The 24,612-nt window shown below is 34.9% G+C and overlaps 1 protein-coding gene across 1 annotated transcript in view; it reads right to left on the bottom strand.

Annotated features, from left to right (window-relative positions):
* FOCAD (focadhesin) overlaps window positions 1–24,612 on the bottom strand; it is a 2,336,882-nt gene that overhangs the window by 423,025 nt on the left and 1,889,245 nt on the right. Inside the window, exon 33 of the mRNA XM_044060381.1 lies at window positions 22,546–22,668. Within this exon, the coding sequence (XP_043916316.1) occupies window positions 22,546–22,668 (123 nt within the window). The remainder of the gene's footprint in view (window positions 1–22,545; window positions 22,669–24,612) is intronic.

Here is a 24,612-nt window from a genome sequence, read left to right as displayed (position 1 = left end):
CATGGGACTTGTGCACCCAGCTATCTTTTTATTTTTTGACCGACTTCGGACCATGACATACGTTATAAAAAATACAGTCTATATATCAGGGTCACCTTTGTGAGATTTTGTGACAAACAAGGTCCAACTTGTGAAGGTACTCAACCAAGACATAAGGATGAATTGAATTTCAGCAATAATTTGCTTGCTGATTTATTATCTCTCCATTCAGACCCCTATTGTCTCTCCATTAGCACCCCATTGTGAATAAGATGATTATGCATTAGGATACCTCCTTCTGCCATTTTAGTGTTCTTTAAGTGATGGTTCTAAGAGGTCAGCTGGGTAGCCAATGGAATCTGCTATGTTTAACTACAATTGGCTATAGTTTTGTCTGGTGACTCTTCCTTATTTTATGTATTTGAAGGGAAGTAAAGATGTTCTGCAGTTTATACAAATGATGAAAACGTTTTTTTTTTGAGCTGTAAATGTTTAAATGTTATTCGCTGAATATAACTGAAATACACTACTATGAAAAGTATTTATTGCATTTGATTAGTCAACCATAACTGCAGCACTGATTGCCACTGTAATTATCAGTGGTAGAGGAGATTTCTGACATGATGTATTACTTCTGGAAGAAGATGAAATATGCAACTCTATGCAGTATGTTCTTGCATGAGGCCAGTCAGAGGTGTCTGTTGCTCATACTGCAATTCATTTATTTTAATAAATGGATGCTATGCATTACTGGAAACAAGATAAAACATAACACTGGTGACAGCACATCTTGCATTTGGTTATTCAGATACCACAATCCTCAATGCAATTATGATTATTAGGGTGTACAGCAGTCTTACAAATGTAAGATACCTTAAACATGCCTTTTTTAATGAGTACTGCTGCAGTTATTGGGGTGTGGAGGAATTTCAGTCACTGTATGCAGCATTAATGTGGTAATTATTGGGAGTGAGTTGAAATATATTACTACAGGCAGCTGAGCTGTGTTTAAGAAGTTTCTGCACTGAATGTACCTGGAAGCAAAATGGAATGTATTACACTGGGCAGTACTTACTGCACTTGGTTAAATATTTCCTCTGACTCTACTGTGGTTATGGGGTGCAAGGGAGTTTGCTGCCTGCATGTGTTACTTTTGGAAAAAGTAGAAATAAATCATTAAAAGTGGTACTCCTTATATTTGGTTAGTCCAGCATATGCTGTCATGAGTGCAAATATGTTAGAGGTTAAACAGGTTAATGACTTTGTTTTTGTTAGAAGCAAGACAGCTACCTATGTGCAGCAGTGTATAAATAGTTCCTCAGTTAACAATAGAAGGTGTTCCACTTTCACCTGTATCTTAAAAGTGTGTTATGCATTGCCAGTCCTACAGACTCCTCATGGGTAAACTCATATTTTGCAATGGACTTGCACTCTATTCAGGAGCAGTTTCAGTGCCTTATGCTCACTTAGTGCTTGGACAGGGTCCAGCTCTCTTTGTGATCCAGAGCTTGATTAATCAAGTATTTAGAAAATGAATCAACTAAAAAGCCATGCTCAAACTTGACTCCACACCAGTCAAGCCGCACTGATTTCAAGTCACTAGCTGCCATCTACCTCATTACCAACGTACTGAAACATTCATCCATACCCTGAGCTCACCACAATGAATCCCACACTATAGATGTAAATTAGACCCTTGCTAGAAGGCAGAAAAAAGGTATCAAATTGGCCAACCTCTGCTCCAGAAGTGTTTCCAACAAGATAAGTGAATAAAAATGCTAGATGGAAAAATTCAGACAACAGACTCAATTCCTCTGAAACAACATACCAGCCTGCAAATTTCCAACTTGGCAGATACTCCTACTACAGTCTAGCCCACATATATGCACATAAATACTGATTCATTTGTAACTACTAAGGAACCAAGAGCACTAGTAGATATATGCTATACGAAGTGGCAGTTTACTTTATTTTAGCCTATTTGGACTCATTTCCTTACCAAGCTAGAAATAAGATGAAAAATACGATATACTGGCTAATGTAAAATATCACTGATAATATAAAAATCATGGCAGATCGCGAATAGTCACTGAATCTGTAAGGGTTGTATCAACTAAACATGAATAAACATACAAGAGACATCTAAAACAATTTAGAGTGATAAAGTGAAAATCATAACCACTCCTGGCATTATACTAGACTGTAATATGACCATCACCCAGATTTTACCATTAAGGAGACCACACTCAAACACATGATGAGACTGACAGGCAAACTTAAGATGTGTGCACAGTCTCACAGAGAACATCTAATAAAAGTCATCTACTAAAAGAAGTGAACTGCAGACTCAGTGAAACCTACCCAAGAAAATGATGGCATCCTTTTTGTCATGGATACCTTCTTTAATATACTAAATGCAATGTTACAAATCAGAAAAAAATAATTTCCACACAAATCATACTTCAACACCTCAGTTATAGCAAATATTTCAAAGAAATAATCAATGTTCCAGTTACTAAGGAGTTTAAATTCATGATGTTGGACATTTTAAAAACTAAAAATCTAGCAAAGCTAGAATTTCCACTGTGTGATACCTTAAACCTCTTGAATCAGATGCAACATAGGATATATGTAAATTACCCTTCAAGGATATCAGGTGTTTCAGCGAAATGGCAATTCTGAATGTCCATGACTTTTTTTTAGTTTTACTTTTAAGTCTTTTTATGGACAATTTCAGGCCAATAAAGCCAAACCCCTCTAGCTGTGGACATGCATGTTTCTGCCTTCTTATGACATCATCAGCACAGCATAAGAGAAATGTTTGACTTTTGGAAACACAGGGTACTCATACCCAACTGATATCCATAAACCTAAGAGTGTCTACAAAATATCCCAACTAATATCCTTAAAGGGTAATTTACATATATCCCATGCTGCCTCTGATTCAAGAGGTTTAAGGTATCACACAGTGGAAATTCGACCTTTGCTAGATTTTTCTTTTTGTGTTTTTAACCAATTGGTTTTCCTGTGTGACCTTTTGAAACATTTTAAAAACTACTGACAGCTACATAATTACTGCAATCAACAATGCAAAGAAACTACTGAATATTCAGCACACCCGTGCATCTCATGGGGTGAACATTGCGCTAGTTACACTGGTACAGCATGCCCATCAAAACCTCTTAAAGCAGATTGCTACCTATTACTGCTAATTGACACAATTAAAATCTACTTTTATCCCGAGATGTTGTAAGGCGCAATCAATAACCAGAGTGCAAGCAGTTTCAAACTTATCTCTTCAGTTGGTCTTAGCTCGTCAATGGAAATTCATCTTATTCAGATGCCAGCAAAATACAACAGAAGCACCCCAGTGCTCAGTTTTTGCATCTTTATTAGCTACTGTTTTAATCAACAATGTACTTCACATGTAAAACCATGACATTACAATGTGTTATACAAGTTCCACAGACCTATAATGTCTTTGAAATGAACCTCATCTAAGACAAAGTACAATACTTTAAAACAAAACTGGGCAACAGACTACTGACTGCTGTTTAGTTTAAATAAAAGTCATAGTTTTGCCCAATGTCTTGTCAAACTCTAGTGAAGAACTGCTACATGGGCTGTTCTGAATGGTGCCAACAAAGAAAACATGGTAGTTTTTTTTAAATACCTGATGTTCATACTGATCACGGTCCGTAATTTTTCTAACACCGCAAGGGCTATATGAACAGCAATGAAATCAAATCCTTAGAAAAATGCTTTACATTTCATTGTGGCTGTGCAATAATGGAACATAAATATGTAAGTAAGGAAATGTGGGGGGGGGGTAATCTCCTACATGACAATGAAAGGGGGGGGGAGGGTTTTGAAGTTATTTCAGGTGCAGTTTCAGTGGATGCATCATTCGATGAGTTTAACTAATGGAGTTTACAGCTGGAGATGGCTTCAGAAAATAGTAGTAGTGCCACAAAAAGGCAGTGTCTGCAAACAATGTGAGGTGGAAAGTGCTTATAATAGCAAGACATTAGAAAATGCTCTAGAAAAGAATAAACTGGTCTTGGAAACTGTATCTGGTCAACAATGCTTGCTGAAAGTGTGTGTTAGAACAGGCTACAGTATTACAGACACCTTGGACAGAAACTGTTCTGAAACAAACAGCAGAAATAGTAACAGCTCTGGGTGTTTGGGCTAAAATGATCTTGGAACTGTACTTCTTGCAAGGAAATAACATGACTTACTACAATGTGACAACCAACTGACAACAGTTTACATGCTTGTAACTCCAGCTAAGTGTATTTTGCAATGTCTAAAGCTTTTTATGTCCTTGAAATTTTGTTATCTTTTCTCTGTATGCTCTGGGACTGCGACTGAAACTAAATAATTCTGATTAGCACTCTACCCTGGTCAATAACTGCAAATAAATAAATAGTAATGGGTTTTGCTTCTCTGCTTTTTATTTGGTAAGACTTCTAAGCCTAACATTATTACATCATAAGTACTGCATATTAACATGATTTGTCAATGATGACTATTTCAGTTCAAACTAACCTGTGCATGACTAGACTTTAATGGCTCAGAATGAACTCTCAAGCTACTAAGAGATAAAAGCCTGGGTTCACTTAATTCAACATGGTTATTCACTACAAAAACAAACATTAAAACTGAAGTCAAACAGCCAGGGTGTCCATCTGTGCTGCAGGCAACCTGAGTTCAGAAATGGACTTGGACTGCTGGTAAGGTTGTATGGAGGGATAGGGTGAAGCATCTGACAGCCAGCTTCCTTATCCTGTCAGGAGGGTTGAAGGAAAGTCTGATGCCTGTAAAACATCTTGGGGAGGCCAGGAGCTTTGTAGGTCATCTCAGGTTGATTCAGGGGGTGGGAATGATGTGCTGATGTCATTACAAAAGACATTCCTAGAGCTACGGCAAATGACTGGCCAGTGTGTGAGAATAATGCTTCCCATGCTCCACACTTGCTCTTCGTTATTGGAGCCGTTGCACTCCAGACCTAGTAGAAAGTACCCTAGAGCTAGACTCCCACAGGAGTAAAGGGTCATGTTATGGATAAAAAGTAGGAATAAGCAGGGCATCCAGTGATGAGAAAGCAGGAAAGCCATGGACGAATAACCTGAGGCTGCAATGGGGTTGTGGGGATTTGAAGTAAAAAAAAAACAAAAAAAAAACAAAGCTCAGAAATTTAACGTGACACAGGAGGAATAGGTTCATAGGTGTATACTAGGCGGACAACGATCAGGGCCTTTATAAGCCTAGCCCTGCAACCCAAAAGTGTCCTACAAGTTATATATTTTAGACATTAATATAGGGGGCATTTTTTCATAATGCCATAATTTACTGACTGCCTCTATCACAGACATGGGTGCCAGACCAGGTGTAAATTTTCGATTTCCCATGCAATGGTCAAAGTTGCACTGAAAAAGGGTTAGAGAGGGATTTTGTTTCACATGGATGGTGAGCCTGTTCCAGGGAAAGGGAAATATCTGAGATACAATTCTGACTCTCAACACGTCCTAATTATCTTGCAAGCAAATTTAGGTTTTTAGATCTAGTAATTTTGATGCTGTTTGTTTTGTGGATGCGTAAAATGTTCATCAGAGCCGGGAACAGGGATGTCTTGTATGTCAGGCATGGATCACCTCTCAGTAGTCTGTAGGAGACCAAATATAAAGATAGGGCTTTGAGCCGATCTGCATAGAACATTGTGTTTATGCCCTGTATTCTTTTTGCAAGGAACCTTTGCGGGTGTTCGAGTTGCAGCATGTGTCTGAGAAGGTAGCTTACTTGAGTGGGGCATTATACTCCTTGATGGGCCTGATCAGGGCCAAGTAAAGTAGTACAGTGACTTCCTCTAGACCTATATGTCATGTACTTACTTATAAGTTGAGCAAAATAGAAGGATTTTCTTCCTACCTTGGATACATATTGGTTGAAGGCCAGATTTCTGTCTATATGTGTTCCTAGATCCCTAACTAGTGGGTCAGCTCTTAGGGGTGTTTTACTGATGACAATTTCCTGGGGTAGCTGATTTCCCAAAAGGTACTAAAATGCATCTGTTTGCATTGAGTTTGAAGCCATGGCTTTGGCACCAGTCTGCTCCTTAGTTTACAATCATTTGCAAACTTGGTCAGCCAGAGTCCTCTGACATTAGCCTTGACTTTCGAGAAGTAGATGACAAAGAGAAACAGGCCTTGTACAGAGCCTTGAAGGACTCTACTTTTGACTGGCCCCTCTGAAGAGGTGGACTTCACTAATCCTAACTTTTTGGGTCTTATCTGAGAGCCAGCTGGCTATCCAATGTGTTACATGGGGGTTTATGCCTAATTCTGCAAGTCTGTTAACAATAAAAGAGTTGGGTATTGCATCAAATGCCTTGGTCAGGTCAAGGCAGACCGTGTGCACCGTTTCATCCTTATTCATTGCCTTGGTGACCTTCTCAAAGAAGTCCACCAACTTCAGTAGGCATAACCTTCACTTGACAAAGCCAAACTGGGATGGATCCAGTGTCTGAGGGTCTCCTATTTCTTTGTCCATCATTTTCAAGATAATTCTTTCCATGGGTTAGCATATAAGACTAATCAAACTAAAGTCTCTGTAGTTTCCGGGATCTGTTGATGGTCCTCCCTTATGAAAGGGGATGACTGTTGCAGTACACCATTCTCATGGCATGATGTCTGTCTAAAGACAATATTTAAATAGTAACTCAAGTGAACCTGATAGGTCATGTTTTAGACTACTCATGAGGTATCCTGGGATATTGCTGGGGCCCAATGAGGCTGTGTTCTTGGCCTTAGCAAGGGCAGCCAATACATGCTATCTGTTAATAGTTGGAGGGGGTTATGTTGGAAGGTAGCTGGGGAGTGAGTGGGGGGTAAAGTTAAAATTTAATTTATCAGGCAACAGATTTGCTATATCACCAAGCTCAGTGAATGTGGCACAATTAACCACCAGCTCAGCATGCTGCTGTGTTCTGCCTTTGAGGTTTCTGACATAGCTGAAGAAGGCCTTATGGTTGTCTATTGCCTGGGAAGCTAGCTTGAAATCAACATTGGATTTATTGGACTTAATCTGCCCTTTTAGCTCCCTGTTTATTTTGATGAGAGTTCTTATTTTTACAGGAGTTATGCTTCCTGATTTTAGCCATAGTTTTGTTCCTTTTGTTGTATAACCTGTTTAATATTGAATACCACCAGGGTGGTTTGTTTTTGGAGTTAGTTTTGCCCTTACTTCTGTTAGGTAGAGCAGGTTCTATGCAGCCATTGACATGACTGTACAGAGTTTCTGTGAACAATTCTGCATAGGCTGTTGTGTTTTCTGGATTTGGAGGGCACTGAAGTTTGACAAACTATTGCTTAATAAAAGGTAGTTTGCCTTCCAACAGTTTTTAATTGTTACTGGGTTTACTGTGGATACGAAGTTGATTTTGATTTAGAAGGAGATAGCTTTATGGTCAGACTTTACCAGGGAGGATGCGACACTGGAGGTGCTGTAGCATTCTTGCAAATTTGTGAGTATGAGGTCCAGTATGTTGGAACCTGTAGGAGGCATTTGACTAACTCGTTTGTATTTACAAAGTCCAGAAATCACTATGCCTGCAGATTTGGGGTCAAGTAGAATTCCTAGTCTACAGCAGGACAATTTAAGCTCTCCATAAGTTAGGTTGAATACGTCTAAGCATGTGCTTTGAGTTTCATGGGACACAGAGGGTGACCTATAGCTTGACAGGATATGGTACAGAATTCTATCTATGGTGATTTGCATGTGGAGAAACTTCAGCAACAGAAATAGTTTTCTAAGACAAATATTTTACACTTCAAAATGTCAGACATACCATTCGTAACATACCCAAGTCTCAGTTTCTGCGTATCAAAAGAATATGCTCCAACCAGGAAAATTTTGCAGTTTCTCAGCAAGACATGATACATAGGTTTCAGGTGAGGGGTTACAGACAGCAGGATATACAATCCGCCAGCCGGTGGGCATCTGATCAAAACAGGTTTCAGTTATTAACATACAAGAATAGAGCTCATGTGGGTGAATCTGAGCAGATTAGATTTATCATGACTTATGGATGTAATGTCAATCTCGTTAGGGAAGTTATGTCCAAGCACTGGAATATCTTAATGGCTAATGAGGAGCTTAATCAGGTATTGGGGAAACTATGTCAATTTTCGTATTGTAGAGGCAAAACATTGGGATCATATTTTGCACATTACAAAAAGCGAGGTAGTGGACAGTCAATGTGCCATCAATTGACCATTACAGGGGATAAACTTTTGGGCTCATTTCCTTGTGGCCACTGCAGCTTTTGTAAATATATATATATATAAAACAAAAAATTTACAAGCAAGAATTCGGGACAAGTTTATGATCTACAATGTTTTGGTTACTGTGGATCTGACTGGGTTGTATATTTAGCTACTTGCACCTGCTCAGTATTCTACGTTCGACAAATATCCCGACCTCTACGTATTCGGATGTCTGAACATTATAGTGACATCCGTAACAAACGTTTAACCAATGCCCTATACAGACACAACACTATACTGCCCAGTTCCATTTCACTGTTATAGATAAGATCCAGGGAGATAAAACTAATAAACTAGGCTGGCATTCTATTCTGAATACTAAAGAAAAATACTGTATAATCAAATTAGGAGGTCTATTCTCACCTGGGTTAAATGACCATTTATAATTACTATATGTTTTATCTTAATTACACTGAAGGAAATGACTTAACAGGAAGTTGTGTTCTTATCACTATATATATATATATATATATATATATATATATATATGTCTTTGTATCATAGCATGTTGATTCACTGAAGAAGGCAAGTGTTGCAACTGTACCATTTCAAAAATTTTAGCTCACTGTGTTTATGAAGCTGCCTAATGAAAACAAACATCAAAGATCAACATACATGGAAGATGATTCTTTCTACATATACAAATGTATTTTTGCTACAAATGTGACAGAAGAGTAATCACATTAATAAGACATTCAAAGAAAGGGGAATGTTACAAGCTTTTGCTGAACAACTAAAAAATTACAAGGTATTATTGCCAAAGTACATAAAATTTTAAAACTTCAACATTATGGTCTTGACACAAAATGCACTGCAAATGGCAGAATTTTCATATTTTGCTAGGAAAGTAATTAAATGATTCCTAGGGACATAGAATTTAATTTGGCTCTAGTTAAACAAAATGGCAACTAGAAATAAAATTATATTTTGTTAATAAACTGCTAAGAATAATGCTCAGGGTGACAACAGGGAAAATGCCAAAATTACAATCGATGTGCTTGCCAAGTAAATGTAGAATCAAATCTTTGGTTCTTTCTAATTTTCGTTTCCTGCTCCAATCTTCAATATGATCTTGCTACCTTGCACTATTACCTAAATTCCTAAAATGTAAGGTGACTTTTCACAGGCAGCAGTAAAATAGATTGAATAAAACTTCATAATAAATTCCACAGTGCAAAAACCTGAGCCCAAATAGTAAAACTTTGCTACCTTTGGACTATAAACTGAAAGTACCTCTGCACAGCAACAATTCAGGAAAATTAACCAAGACTCATTAAACATAGTGGACTCAAAAGGTTCTGAATTCAGTTATCTTCAAAACTGGGTACTAATGTAAAAAAGCCTGGATACGACAGTCTGAAATGTATGCTGGATTTAGAATATCAGACATAATACACTGATTACATATGTCAATGTGCAACTATTGAGCTCCATTTAGAATACAGTAAACCTGGGGAGGGAGAAAGTTTTATCAGTAAACTATTAGTTATTCATCTAAGTACAGTATATGTGAGGGAAACTATAACAAGACAGTGAGAAGAGGAACAAGAAAAATGCCAAAAAGAGAAAGAATTAGGCTATATAAGCTTCTGTCAGTACTTAACTGTGTTCTTTAATCATGCTGTTACGGTGTTCATATGTTCAACATCCTAATTAGGAGAGCATTTGTAAGTTCACCAATGCACATTTTAATATTACCATGTAAGCTCATATAACATGTGCTCCTTTTCAGGGACTCACTATATGGTTAAGCGATTTGCTCATAGTAAGACAGGAAGCAAATGGATGCTGAAACATTATTTTATTTATGTTTCTCATGTTAAGTGCAAATGTTACAGAGTATAAAACACTGTCATGTATACGATTGTTTTTTTCCAACTTAAACATAGTTCCACAGTTTAACATATTTGCTAACACTCTGTAGAGACCACAGGTAATGCAGTTTTACTCGATCCAAATTTGTATTCATTACCTACCATTTAATCACACAACTTATTTTTAAACATAACCAAAGTGGAATATTTTATCACAACTTGCAGCTTATGGCACAACCTGGGAATTTAATGAGTAACATGCTTGCCTTTTTTACAGTCTTCACGTGCTTCCTTTTGTATCAAGGATCTTTAGCTCTTCATCTAGGAAGCTGTTCAACTAGCATTAAACTTAGGCTTTTCTTAAATCCAAACTAGACATTGCTTCTTACATAATTTTATCATCACCGTTCTAAATAAAATACCATATATTACCAGTTATTTCAACCTATTTTCACACGAGTATTCACTTAAACTACTAATATCTGTGTATCATCTTTATATACACTCTCCAAGACTGTAAATTGCATTATATTCAATAATAGATATAATAATTAATATGAATAATGTCTTTAAGACTTTAAAATCCATGGTCACAACAGTGCTGTGAATAAGGACAAGCTGAAGCAAAGCTTTAATCTTTACCTCTTGAATGTGATACTTAAAATCCTGTTCTTGTTTCCAAATCTGTACTATCCATACCAGTTTGGATGTCACCGTTAATTATATATGTCATCACCTTGCCTTTTGTTTTATTAAATTTTAAACCAATTTTATCAGCCAAATATTGCACTTCTTTTAAGAATTAAATTCTTCAACATCTGACAACTATATATATATATATATATATATATATATATATATATATATATATTTTTTTTTTTATTATTTCCACTCCCATGTTGCAATTACCAACATACTTCCATGTCCAAAATTTAAAGGACCAAGGAAAACCTGAAAAAAAAAAACATTGGTCCCACAACTGAGCCCTGAGGTACTCCCTTACTGGTACCTATCCACGGCAACTGTCTAATCTCTAATATTACACAATGTTTTTGATCAGCTAACTAGTTCTTTATCCATTTAATAATGTAATCATTAAGTCCTGATCTCCGCAGACTTGAAACTATGACTTCATGTTGCAAGGTGTTAAATGCTTTTGTTACATCAATGCACACTAGTACAATCCTTTGCCTTCATCATCCAAAATTGAAATAATTTCATAAAATAATACTGGGTAAATCAAAGCAGATTTTACCTTCACAAAGACATATAACAGCTCACCAAACTTAGAACCATAAATCTCATGTTTCTCTAAATGCATCAAATACAACAATCAAAACATTCACCTATTATGTGGGTAAGACTAAATGGTCTATAATTTGTCCTTTCATGTTGTTTTCTCCTTTAAAAATTGGATTAATATAACATCATTTCCAGTCCTGTGGAGCAGTTACATTCTTAAACATGCTTTTAAACATATCTATTAATGGAGTTACAGAGTTATATACTCTAATATATTAAGAATAATTTGACCAGACAAGTTATCTGGTACCACTTTTTTTTAACTTTAGTCAAAACTAAAATACTTTTCTTTGGATATATTTGTGCATAGTACATTATTTTAATGACATGATTTGTATAATTACCAGTCACAGTACTGAGATGAGTGAAATATACATTAAAATTCCAGTCATTAGTTGTTTCTCTAACTAACATACCTTTGCTATGAAACAATCCAGCAACTTAATGTGACTGCTTAAAATAAATTTGCATATGATTACAAAACTCTTTCTTATCTCTTATATTTAATAATGAGATTTTAGTAGACTTTTCTACCTCTTTTTATATGTAGAGCCCTTTTCACATTTTCAATATCTCTGTTTAAATTCTTCTTATAAAATTTAGTTCCATTGATTTTACGTTTATGATGCATTCATTTTTTTATTTCTCCAAAGTACACTCACTCCATCCACAATAGTTTCTTTCTTCAGCCTCCTTTTTTAATTTGAGTAATCTTCAAATGTTTATCAAAGATATCCTTTTAATTCATTCCAGAAAGCAATAATACCAAAACTGAGTCACTTAGCCCACAAGACAGAAGAACACTGCTCAATTTAAAAGTCAAATCCATACTTTATTTGAAAAGGATAAAGATTAAGCACTTTCATCCATCAGAATGCTTGGACTTCATCAGAATCTGTATAAAAATCAATTAGGTACGCTACTTAATACAATTAATCAATTATGTTACGTCACATTAAGATTTAAAGAAACAACAATAAATATATCAATTCAAAAATTTGGGTACTCCAATGCTTAAAAAATATTAAAGTAAAACGCATACTAAGCCTTATGTTGATGATGAATATACTATTCAAAATGAATTTAATGAAATACGTTCATTAATACCCTGAAAAAAATAAAAGCTTTCACTAACACTTGAAGAAACAACAATAAATACTATGAATCAAAAATCTGGGTACTACACTAACTTAAAAATACTAAAAAATACAATAAAATATATATTGTGTCTATTATGTATTAAAACATGGTGGATCAACTATTTAAAATTGGTTGCAATGAAATACATTCATTAATACCTAGAAAAGTTAGAAGCATTAAGTTTGAGCTGCCATCTGATCTCCGTATTTTCAAGGAGTCATTTTTCATCGCCACCTCTCGGATCACGGTTAATCTGTTCTAAGATGGTAAATTTAAGCACAGAGCAACCAGGACTATTATTAAAATGTTTAAAAAAAGCATTTGTATTATTTTATTAATGTGATATATATGCTCATAAATTCGATTTTTAAGGGCTCTATCAGTCTTGCCCAAGTAAAACGCAGGGCAGTTTTGACACTTAGCCAGATATAACACCTGTCTAGATGTACAATTGCCTTTCCTAAAAAACACCTTTGTTTTAGTAATATTATCTAAGACCAAAGAGTCTACTTCACTAATGAAGGGACACCGTCTACAAGACCCGCATTTTTTAGTACCTCCATTCATGGTTCTCGTATTCTTCTTATTCATCCACCATACTTTAATACATACTAGGCACAATATGTATTTTATTGTATTTTTTTAAATAATTGTAGTACCCAGGTTTTTGATTCATAGTATTTATTGTTTCTTCAAGTGTTAGTCAAAGCTTTACATTTTTTTCAGTATTAATAAACGTATTTCATTAAATTACTTTTGAATAGTATATTCAAGATGCTTTTAATAGTTATAAGGCTTAGTATGCATTTTACTTTAATATTTTAAGTATTGCAGTACTGCAGTTTTTGAATTGATGCATTTGTTGTTTCATTAAATCTTGGTGTGACGCAACAATCGATTAATTGTATTAGGTATAAATAGCGTACTTAATTGATTTTTATGCAGATTCTGATGAAGTCCAAGTGTTCTGATGGATGAAAGCACTTAATCTTTATCCTTTTCAAATAAAGTGTGGACTTGACTTTTAAATGGAGCAGTGTTCTGTCTTGTGGGCTTAGCGACTCAGTTTTGGTATTTCATTTTGTTGGCAATTTTGAGTTGCTACACTTTTTATGTTTTGGATATTCATTCCAGAAAGCACACTGCAATTAACACTGAACATGCTATCTATTAGCCTACTCAGGTAATGTTAATTGATGCCTCCTTGAGTCAAAGCTGTAACATTTAAAAATATTGTCATCATCAGAATTTCCAAAAGGAAATGTTATAATTACATTGTTTACAAGACCTTCAGTATTAGTGAAACCTAAATAAAGGGTTGGCAGTTTCCTGATGGGAGAGTCTACACATGCCTTCTTATTCAATATCTAAAAAATGTATGATTCAAAATTACTACATGAAAGATCCTGATTTATTAAAGGGTAATTAAAGTCTTCCAAGAATATCATGAGTATTTCAGTCAAATATTCCTCCTGTGTCTGCAAACAGCAATAATGTTGGGTGGCATTTCTCATATTTTTGAATCCTAGATGCAACAATAAAGCAACAATTGCCCATTAAGCCACGTTTTCCACTCTTATCCATAACATTTTTTCTTCTCCACCTTTACCTTCTAAGGTACTACATATGGACTCATGTACAAACAGCAGAGCCCCACTTCCTCTTCTGTCAGTTCTTTTATTTTCATGTACCTTAACCCCCTGAAAAGGTAGATTACTGACAACCCATGTTTCACTTAGTTACTAGTTTTATCTTGTCTTGTTGTATAATAAAATCTCATTCCTCTATATTTCTATGACTTTCAGCATTTGTATAGCAAAATCTTATATTTTTTATTTCATAATTTTAGCCACTTCAGGACATGGGAACCCATATTTAAAATATTAAATTTTTTTACTGTTTGATAAAATAATGTTTCCTCTGTTACTTTAATGTACTTGATCCCTTCCAAACATTTTTTTTACTAAACACAACTTCTACCTATATTGTTATAACCAGAAATCCTTTAAGATAACCTTGCCTCTTTAGCTAAGTTTTAAATACCTTATTCTCTAAAGAATGCTCTGAAAAAGATGGACTTGGTGGTATTTCACAAAAAGATACCCATTACCTCTGGTTCTCTTCATAACGTTTGAATCTTGGTCACTAATTCCTTCCTACTTTCCAGTTGTTCCAGTCATCTGATTACATTTTATACTTATTCTCAATAAGTTTCAAACACATCAGTGCAATTTCTTTTTAATTTCACTCCCCTAAGAGCAAACAAAGTAATCAAATGTGTGTTCAATACAATTAACTTCACTTGCTTTGTTAGATATGAATTGGTGATAAAAGAATCGGTGTTTTTACTGTTTTCACCTGTATAACTGCTGCTATGTTCTATTTTGCCAGAAATGTAAAGTACATTGCCTACTCATGCACAGCTATGACTCTCAGTAATTTCATTGTATATGTTTTTCATGTTTTAATCATCTTTTATTGATGCCTTTTCATCTACTTCAACATCACCTCTAACAGGTGACGGTACACCTTCCAAGTTTTCTCTGATACCGTTAAAAATCACTTCAGCTGTGTACTCACAATTACAGCCTTGTCCCTCCTCTTTACATTCCCTCCTTCTCCCCATATTTTGAAGCATTTCATTCCCTTTCCTTTCACCTACACTTATCTTGAGCTGCATTACTACTAGAACTCAAATTATCACCATTTTCTACTATTCTGTTTGTAAAGCAATCCTTTAGATGCATTTAAATTAGTACAATGTACCACATTCTTTTCACTGCCTACAGCTCTGCTCTTATCTTTTCCATCATGTTTATTCATTATCATCATATCAGGGAAAACAAATCCTTGTACAAAGTTTTCAGTATAACTTTAATCCCGTACTTATTTGAATTAATGGACAAGTCATTGACCTTTTCTTCTAAGTCCAATTTCATTATATTATAGTATCTTTTTCCTGGATTTAATAGTTATATCTGTTTTCTTTTTCTTACATAAAGTACCCACAGAGTGTAACAGTAGTTATATATGACAACACTCTTCCTTATTGTAATGCATTTGCCAGTGTTTTATGGTATACTTCTTTCATGATATCTGTTTCCAGACACTAGAAAAATTCTTGAGAGTGAGAGACAGGTATTTGAAGATAACTCTTCTACTTCTATGTCTTCTTTAATTACAAATTTAGTACTATTTTGAGACAGTGCTTCGCCTTCTGCAATGTCAGTAATGGTTTCTCTTAAACTCTCTCTTCTTCAGACACTGCATCAGATTCAAAATCTTCTGACCATTGTCTTATCACGTTCCTCTGCTGTTTTCCAGATCTAATGTATTGATAAGAACAACTATCTGCTGTGCTGTCAAGTTTCTCTCCTATTGTATAGCCCAAAAGCTTCTGACCTATAACTGTGTTTTTGGGCAGCTACTATTATTTGAGAGGGTGGATTTCCTTTTTTGTACAATGCATATAACTTTGTGAGCTTGTTGTTAAGTTAGAAGGGGATGGGGTTTTGAAAATGTACTTACTTGTTTGCTTCTTGATTCTAGTGAAGCAAATAGCAGTGTACTCCCATTATCAGTTGCTCTAAACAAAGTTATGCAGATTATGCATTTGTTTTAAAAAAATCTGTTAATAAATCGTATAAGGCAGATTTGTTTAGAGATCCCATTTTAAATCAATCTGAGAAACTAAAATGTCAATAAAAGTCACCTAAAATATTAAACTAAATAGTTATCCTACAAAAAATTTATATTAAATATTTCACGATCATACTATATAGTTACCTGTCCTTATAAATATATGGTCACTCGTCCTTAAAACTATTAAAAAACTTAATTATAAAATCTAACCTATACAACTAATATAAAATATAACACAAATTACACTGTGCTGCACAATAACTTCTAGATTTACTTATAAAACCAAATCAAGGACAAAGGGCTATAGAGTGAAAATTGCAATAACATTAAGTGTTATATTCAAATAGATAAAGTTTATATGCTATAGCATTTGTGGTGAGGTTAGTCTTTATAAAGATCATAACCAAACCAAAACATCAAGTAACTAACTCAGAACACCAAAATAAGACCACTGGCCTCTGCATTACAAGAGTATCTTCCAAAAAGTAAAATATGGAAGGAACAAGCTAACATATGCAAACATGCAAGTCTTTGATATTTGTGTCACAAATGTGCAAGTGACCATTCAGGTAGTGACCATTTGCAATTCAAGCTATTGAAATGGTCTCTGGTGTGGGAATTAAGATGTTATAGCCGCTAACTGCCAGGGAGCAAGAAACAATGCCTCCTAAATATGGCCTCTGCTCATAAACAAACAGAAATAAGTGAAAGCACCTACTACAAACAATGGCTACTTTGGCACTGTACAGAAAATCCTTCCATCATGTAAAAACTGTAAAACTGAAACCACTCACAGGCTAAACTATTTAAAAAGTCTATGAAGTGGGAATTTAGATGTTAAACCATTAATTCCTAATCTGAAGGAAGCACTGCCTCAAACACACTCTCTGTTTACATACACTAGTATAAGCATCTACTACCAACAACTGTTGACTCAGTGCTGCACAAAAAATCCATCAATCGAATAACAATGATAAAATCATATAACCTGCCTGCAGAGGTGCAGTGTTTATTAGCGCATCAAAATATCATTATCACAATATGTCATATTTTTATCCAAAAATCATTAGCATACTCTTTCATACCATTTTAAGCATGGACTTTCACTACTTGCAGACTGGAGATATACAGTGAACTCAGTTATTACTTTTCAGAAATTGGCATAACTAACTGCACATTCCTCCTAAACAATCACTAACTGCATGTATGTCTTAATTTTGAAATCCACAAAAGAGCAAATAGGAATTCCTAAAACTGAACAGTACAAATAAATAATCTCCACTGTGAGTCTTGCAGCAATCCTCCCTTCAGGAGGAATAATGAGCATATTCAGGTTAAAAATATTGGATTTCCCATTGTTATAAGGTCTTTCTTGGCAGGAAGGAATCAGAAAGGTTGAGGGGGTTGTTTAGATGTTGTTTCCAGATTGGTAGTTTGAAAAGCATGGCATTTAAAAAGAAGTGAGGGTGGACCAAATGTGCTAGGTCCTTTCTAATCCTCACCTTCACAGATTGTAACAATCTGAGATTTTAAAATACAGATCAAACTGAGGATTACTGCTCACTCTACTATATACAACTAAGATTAAAAATTAGAATTAAAGTTAATTGGGGAAAATAAATATTATGATTACCTGAAACTGTGTGCTTGTGAGCACGCACACAAATGTATTTTAAATTGCAAAAATTAATGTGCATCTCCAGATTAGAATAACAATCCAACACCGTCAGATAGTGGTAATGGACAAGCAGGAGTGACGGAGTCATGATAATGATGATCTACCTTCTCTGTTGTAGGCTTAAAAATCACATGAATGCAGAACGTGGATACCAGCAAAGGCAAAGGGAACTATTACTGGGACGTAAAAGGAAGAACATTTTTTGCATATAGCAATATAAATAATACCACTGGTATCACAGTTTGCAAAGCTGTCCAAAAATAATGTTTTGTTTCTAGCTTCTAAGAAAATTGAACTGCCAGTCTGTAAATAGGTGCAATAATTACACCTACCACATTTAAACAATCCTTTCTTGGATTTACTGTTCTTGCTTATTCTATTGCATTTTTGACCGTCCTCTAAAATATTCTTTATATTTCTCCCTTTTCTATAGGTGTATGTTATTTCTTTGTCAAAAATACCTTCTAAATCTGAAATTTCAGAAAAGGCATTCCATTCTTTGGCAAATATTTCCTTAATTAGTACTGAATGTTCATTAAAGGTAGTGATTAACCCTGTACCTTGTTCGTCACAATCAACATTAATATTTTGTCCTGTTGAACCTAAATCTTTTGTACCTATAATAGGAGCAAAAGGACCTCAGTTAAGAAATTTTGAGATTAAAATAGAAAATGAAGTTAGAAAGGAATTAACCAACAAGCATACGCATTCAAATTTGTCTCCAGGAGAAATAAATACATTGAGAGAGGTTAGTAAAAATAGAGAACTGAGGGTAATGAAACCTGACAAAGGAGGGGGAGTAGTTGTTATGCAAGCGATAGAATATGAAAGTAAAATGTTGGAGATTTTGAATGATGAAAATAAATATACTAGAGTATCACTGAATGAAGTGAATATAGCCTACAAAAGGATACAAGTGCAACTTAATGATCTGTTATTGGAAGGTTCCATCGATAAAGACATGTATATGTTTTTAGCAGTTGAGAAACCTAAGGTCCCATGTATATTTGGCATCCCCAAAGTACACAAAGACAACACAAATCCCCCTCTAAGACCTATAGTGTCAGCAGATGGTTCGGCCACAGCCCCTTCGGCAAAATTTGTTGATTTAAAAGCTAAAAAAGTGCTAGAAGGCAAGGAATGTATTCTTAAAGACTCATGGGACCTCTTAAGGAAAGTGGATTCATCCTTGTACAATGAAAATTTGAAATTTTGTACAATGGATGTGGTAGACCTTTTTGGTAGTATTCCACATGAAATAGGGCTAGTTTGGTTTGAAGAAGCATTAATAACTAGTAAGAAATTGACACATAGAGAATTTAGGAATACTTTAATTTTAATGGAAATAGTACTAAAGAATAACTATCTATTTCCAGGGAGAATACTACAGACAAGAAAAAGGAGTAGCTATGGGGGCACATTGTGCACCAACTTATGCCAACATTATTATGGCATTTTGGGAAGAGAAATTCTTGCTTAATTCACATTTCAGTGACCAATGGGTACTATATGCAAGGTTCCTAGATGATCTATGTTTTTTCTGGAAAGGGAACAAAAGTAGTTTTGAGGAATTGGTGGACCATGTCAATCAAACTACAGATTTTTTAAAATTTACCTACAACTTTGACTCAAAAACTTTGAATTATTTAGATATCAACATCAGCAAAAAGGATGGAAAGGTTCACATCCAAGGTATACAGAAAGGAGACATTTTGCAACAGTTATTTACATTTCAACAGTTGTCATCCTCCGTTTCAGAAAAAAGGAGTAGTAAAAGGGCAACTGGTTCGTATAAGCAGAATGACATCGGAGGAAGATGAGTTTATTAAAGAAATTAATGTGCTTAGAGAATTCTTTGCCAAGAGAGGCTATTCAAATGAGTATTTTAACAGTATTTTAGATGAAGTCAACAAGAAAAGGAAAGGTCCTTTTGCTCCTATTATAGGTACAAAAGATTTAGGTTCAACAGGACAAAATATTAATGTTGATTGTGACGAACAAGGTACAGGGTTAATCACTACCTTTAATGAACATTCAGTACTAATTAAAGAAATATTTGCCAAAGAATGGAATGCCTTTTCTGAAATTTCAGATTTAGAAGGTATTTTTGACAAAGAAATAACATACACCTATAGAAAAGGGAGAAATATAAAGAATATTTTAGAGGACGGTCAAAAATGCAATAGAATAAGCAAGAACAGTAAATCCAAGAAAGGATTGTTTAAATGTGGTAGGTGTAATTATTGCACCTATTTACAGACTGGCAGTTCAATTTTCTTAGAAGCTAGAAACAAAACATTATTTTTGGACAGCTTTGCAAACTGTGATACCAGTGGTATTATTTATATTGCTATATGCAAAAAATGTTCTTCCTTTTACGTCGGAAAGAGTGAGAGAAAGCTCAAACAAAGAATTTATGAGCATCTCTACGACGTTAGAATGAAGAAAGACAAAAATGCCCTGAGTAAACACTCAATGAAATGTCAAACAGCAGGTTATCAATTTTTTGTACTTGAAGTAGTTCCCCACAACCCTAGAGGTGGTATGTGGGAAACATTGATTGAGTACAGGGAGTTACACTGGCAATTAATTATTGATTCAGGTAGAAACTTGGGACTTAATGAAATGGTGTCCCTTGCGCCTGTACTCAAACTAAGGGCAGCAAAGCTTTGATAAAGTATGTAATTCTTTAATTTATATTTTAACATGTTTAAAATTTATCTCTTTAGAATGTTTTTCAGCACAGTCTTACAATACTTGGAATAGATCTTTTAATAAATTTAAAACTCATTGTTTGTACAATTAAAATGAATATTTTTAAACAATTGTATATTTTAAACTATTCATTATTCAAAGAGTATTTTAGATTTCACTGTGTTTCCCAATTTGACCACCAGATGGTGTAATTTATACTAATGGATAACACATCTACTACCAGTGACAATTTTAAATTTTAATTTATTTTGATTAAAATTATATATTCTTAAGAATACCCATGTTTTAAAGTTGATTGTATTTAATATTTGTATGATATCAGGAGATATTTATTATGTATTTCTGGTTGAGTTTTTTTAAAAAACACTTATGAGAATTCTTAACATATATTTTTTTGCAATTTACAAAATGATTGGTTGTTTTAAAGCTTAATTGCAATGAGCACACTATATAAGGAGTTGTAGTATTATGTCTGTCACTACTGATGAAGTTGATGACGAAACGTTGTGTTTTATCAAACGTATTGCTGCTTGTGTTACTGTGGATATCGTTCCTTTTTGCTGCTATTGTGCTTGGACTGCAGTGCAAATAAATTTCGATTTGTTATATTTCTGGGCCCCGATTGATTTGTGCCTATACCAGGTGGTTTTTATCTTTACTGGTTTTGCTTTCCGCCTTGGCTCTCGTTTTGTTTATTAGTACATCCTAGCTTAAGTCTGTGGGTCTTAATGAACTCTGGGATAATAGTTTTCTTTATTTCAGGTATTAGACTGTGGTAGGCTGACACAAAACACGGTCCCAAATTGAAAGGAAAGAACCAGTGCAATGGGTTAACCCCTAGTCAAGAATAATGATAGATGAATTTGGAAACACACAGGACATATTTCTTCATTCTAGGTATAAATGATGCCAAAACAGGCACCTTCCAACTTCCTCAAGTAGTGAAAATGACCCAAGTGTCATAATTTCTGCATGGTAGTCAGGCTAGATGGCAAGATGATGTCATTTTAGCAGTCTGAACTACACAGTTGAAATTACAGTATTCTTTGTTATAAGTGCTGCCTGCATTACTGAAAGAAGAAGCAAGTGCACATGTACACACATGTATATTCAGCCATACAAGCTCCCAGGTACTGAAACAAGCCACACATCAAAGTGAACTGCCAAGTTACATGTAAATTGCTTTTTTGTGACATTTGACAATGAAAGAAACAATTCACCCTCCAAACCACTGTTAGAAAAGCACATTATTATGCATATAATTGCAAAAACAAATAAATGTAAATACAAATTTATTTTATTTATTTATTTATTTATTTGCAGTTGGTTTACCAGGATAGTCCATTGGGCCAAAAGAACCCGTTTTCAATGGAGTCCTGGGGAGAAAAGCTCCAATACAGACAAAAATTAGGTACATACAAACACTACAATAATAATTATACAGATTAAGAGATAAAACATTTAAAACATTTAAGCTCAAAGTTCAAGAAGCATTTAAAAAAGTAATACAATCTGATGAGGAATTATGTCAGGTAAATAAGTTGAAAACAGTAATGAGATATGCATTCGGAGAAGTTGTTCAGAAGAAAACATAAAATTACATTATAAAGTAAATATTCTGAGGGAACATAAGCTTTGATAGGTAGAGTTATGTATCATAAGTGTGAGGGAGGGTGGGATGTCATAGGTTTATGAGGGGAGGGAGCAAGAACAATCCCATTGGGACCTTAGATATGTATGAAGAGATTTTTTGAACATGTACTGGTTAGTGGTGGTACGAATAGATGGTGGAAGTGAGTTTAATTGAATATTAATTTGAATATTAATTCAAATTAATTTAAATAAATTTGCAGTAACAGAAGCATACAATCATAAAACTTTGCAAATGCTCTACTGGTTAAGTAGAAAAATTCATAGTATTATAGAATATAATTAAGCTTTCTCTTACCTCTGCTAGCAAGATTTTTATCCAAGCAGGGAGTAATCGGTTACTCAGGTCTTCAGCCTTTCCATGTCCACAAACCAAGAATCCATGAACAATAATTCCTAGGGCAACTGCAAAGCCTGTGGTCTAGAAAATGGAACAGGAAAGGGAAGAGAAAAAACAAGCAACTTAAGAAATTATTCCACTCATCTGCATAAAATGGTGATACGAAATACAATAGAACATGCATGTACTAAAATATCATGCATTTCAGAAATAGAAATACTTTTGCCAGTTTTAAGTTTGTGAAAGATATTGCCAAGGAACTCTAGCTTTAACCCTGAAATAAAATTCAATTCAAACCACTCTCTTTGGAGGACAGTTATAACAAATTAAAAGACTATGTCACATTACCCATTCCTCACTGACTGCCTTCCCCACGCAGCTTCCCATATCCAGAGACCAACATTATTAAACATCTTCTCGGATTTATCCAACTTCTGCTTTTGATTCACTTCAAGCCATATGGTCTGCAACATTCTATTTAAATTTCAAAATGACTCTTCATGATAAAGCAATGATACACCCAAAATTCCTCGGAAATGCCTCCCTCTTCATTGTTGGATCATTTAAATAAATCTTCAAGCCTTTCTCTCTGTACCAGAAAAAACTGTACTGTCTGGAAAACTGCTAAATTATTCCCTGACAAAAACTGTTAAGCCCTCTTGACCCAACATTTTAGGTCCTTTGAAACTTTTCCAGGTTGCTCAGATTACTTGAGAAACTTGGCATAAAGCAAATGCTCGCATTTATTAATGAATATCAAGCCTATAAAACAATTCCCAAGGTTGTTTTTGCAGCCATTAATACCAACACAGCACTACCACTGCAGGCTACTGATCACATCTTTCTTAATATGGGCAAAGGTTTTCAAACTAGGACACTGTCTGATGACTTGAGGACCTTTAAACAGTTCAATCACTCCAGCCAGATTTCCCAAACTAGATGAAACTGATTTTACTGAGAAATCTTTCCTATGATTTAATCTAAGAGATGTATTCTCATTCATTTTGAGAATGCAGGGATTAGACTTGGTACCTCCTGTGATGATGTCAGGTATTGCCAGTGATGCCAGGAGAAGTAGGGCAGTGGCTGTGTAACATGCGCCAGCATAGCTATAGCTGGAGTTTTGTAAAAAACTATATGTCATTTGTATATCAAACTGATCTGTACAGGTGCTTGTGTTGAAAATGTATTTGTAAAGCTGCTTGTGTTAAAAATGTACCAATAGTAGGTACTGCTGGACAGAAAAGAAATACACCTGTACGTCAGACTGCATTGAATCTGTTGAAATTAATATATTGCAACAGAGGATACTAGAAGAGAAGAGGTTAATCTCAGTCCAGCTAACTTAGCTAAACAGTCTGAAATTAATTTACCTAGTTTAAGCCATAAAGATTGTATCTTACAATTCTGATTGCAGCCAGAGACAAAATGTTTGTGAAACCCAGGACTAGAAATTCTACTATATTGTCCTTAGGGGTGAACTAATTGCTACCCTGGAAGGGTGGAAGTATTTGAAATAGTTTTAGAGCTTCCAGATGCTAAACACATTTTAGCAAAGCTCTGTGTGTGTGCATTATGACACATAGGTGCTAGATTCTAGTTCAGTTTCTAGTAAATGGGGTAGTGCGGGAACCAGAGGTCAGGTGCCACCTCTCACCTTCTTGAACTACTGACTAAAACCCAAATAGCATTTTCTACTACTGAGAACTGGATGCACCAAAACCATCTCTCTCTCAACTCAAATAAATCTAAAATACTACTTTTCCCTCCCTCCAGGGCTTTCTCTTATGACAAAACCGCTTTTCAAAGTCCTAAGCCAAACCAACACTGCTATAGAAGTGGTCCCTTTTGCAAAACTTCTTGGCATTACCATAGATGAACACCTTAAATTTGATATCCACATACAACAAAACAAAGAAAACTCACCAAAAGTTAGGTATGCTCTATAGGAATAACCTCTCTCTCTCCAACTCATCTAGGCATACCTTGGCAACTACCTACCTTCGACCTTCTTTACTATATGGA

The sequence above is a fragment of the Protopterus annectens genome, chromosome 2.part0 (genome assembly GCF_019279795.1).
Source record: "Protopterus annectens isolate FY-2018-M chromosome 2.part0, PAN1.0, whole genome shotgun sequence".
NCBI lineage: Eukaryota > Metazoa > Chordata > Ceratodontiformes > Protopteridae > Protopterus > Protopterus annectens.
The sequence above is the reverse complement of the archived record's forward strand: the minus strand, read 5'-3'. Positions and strand labels throughout refer to the sequence as shown.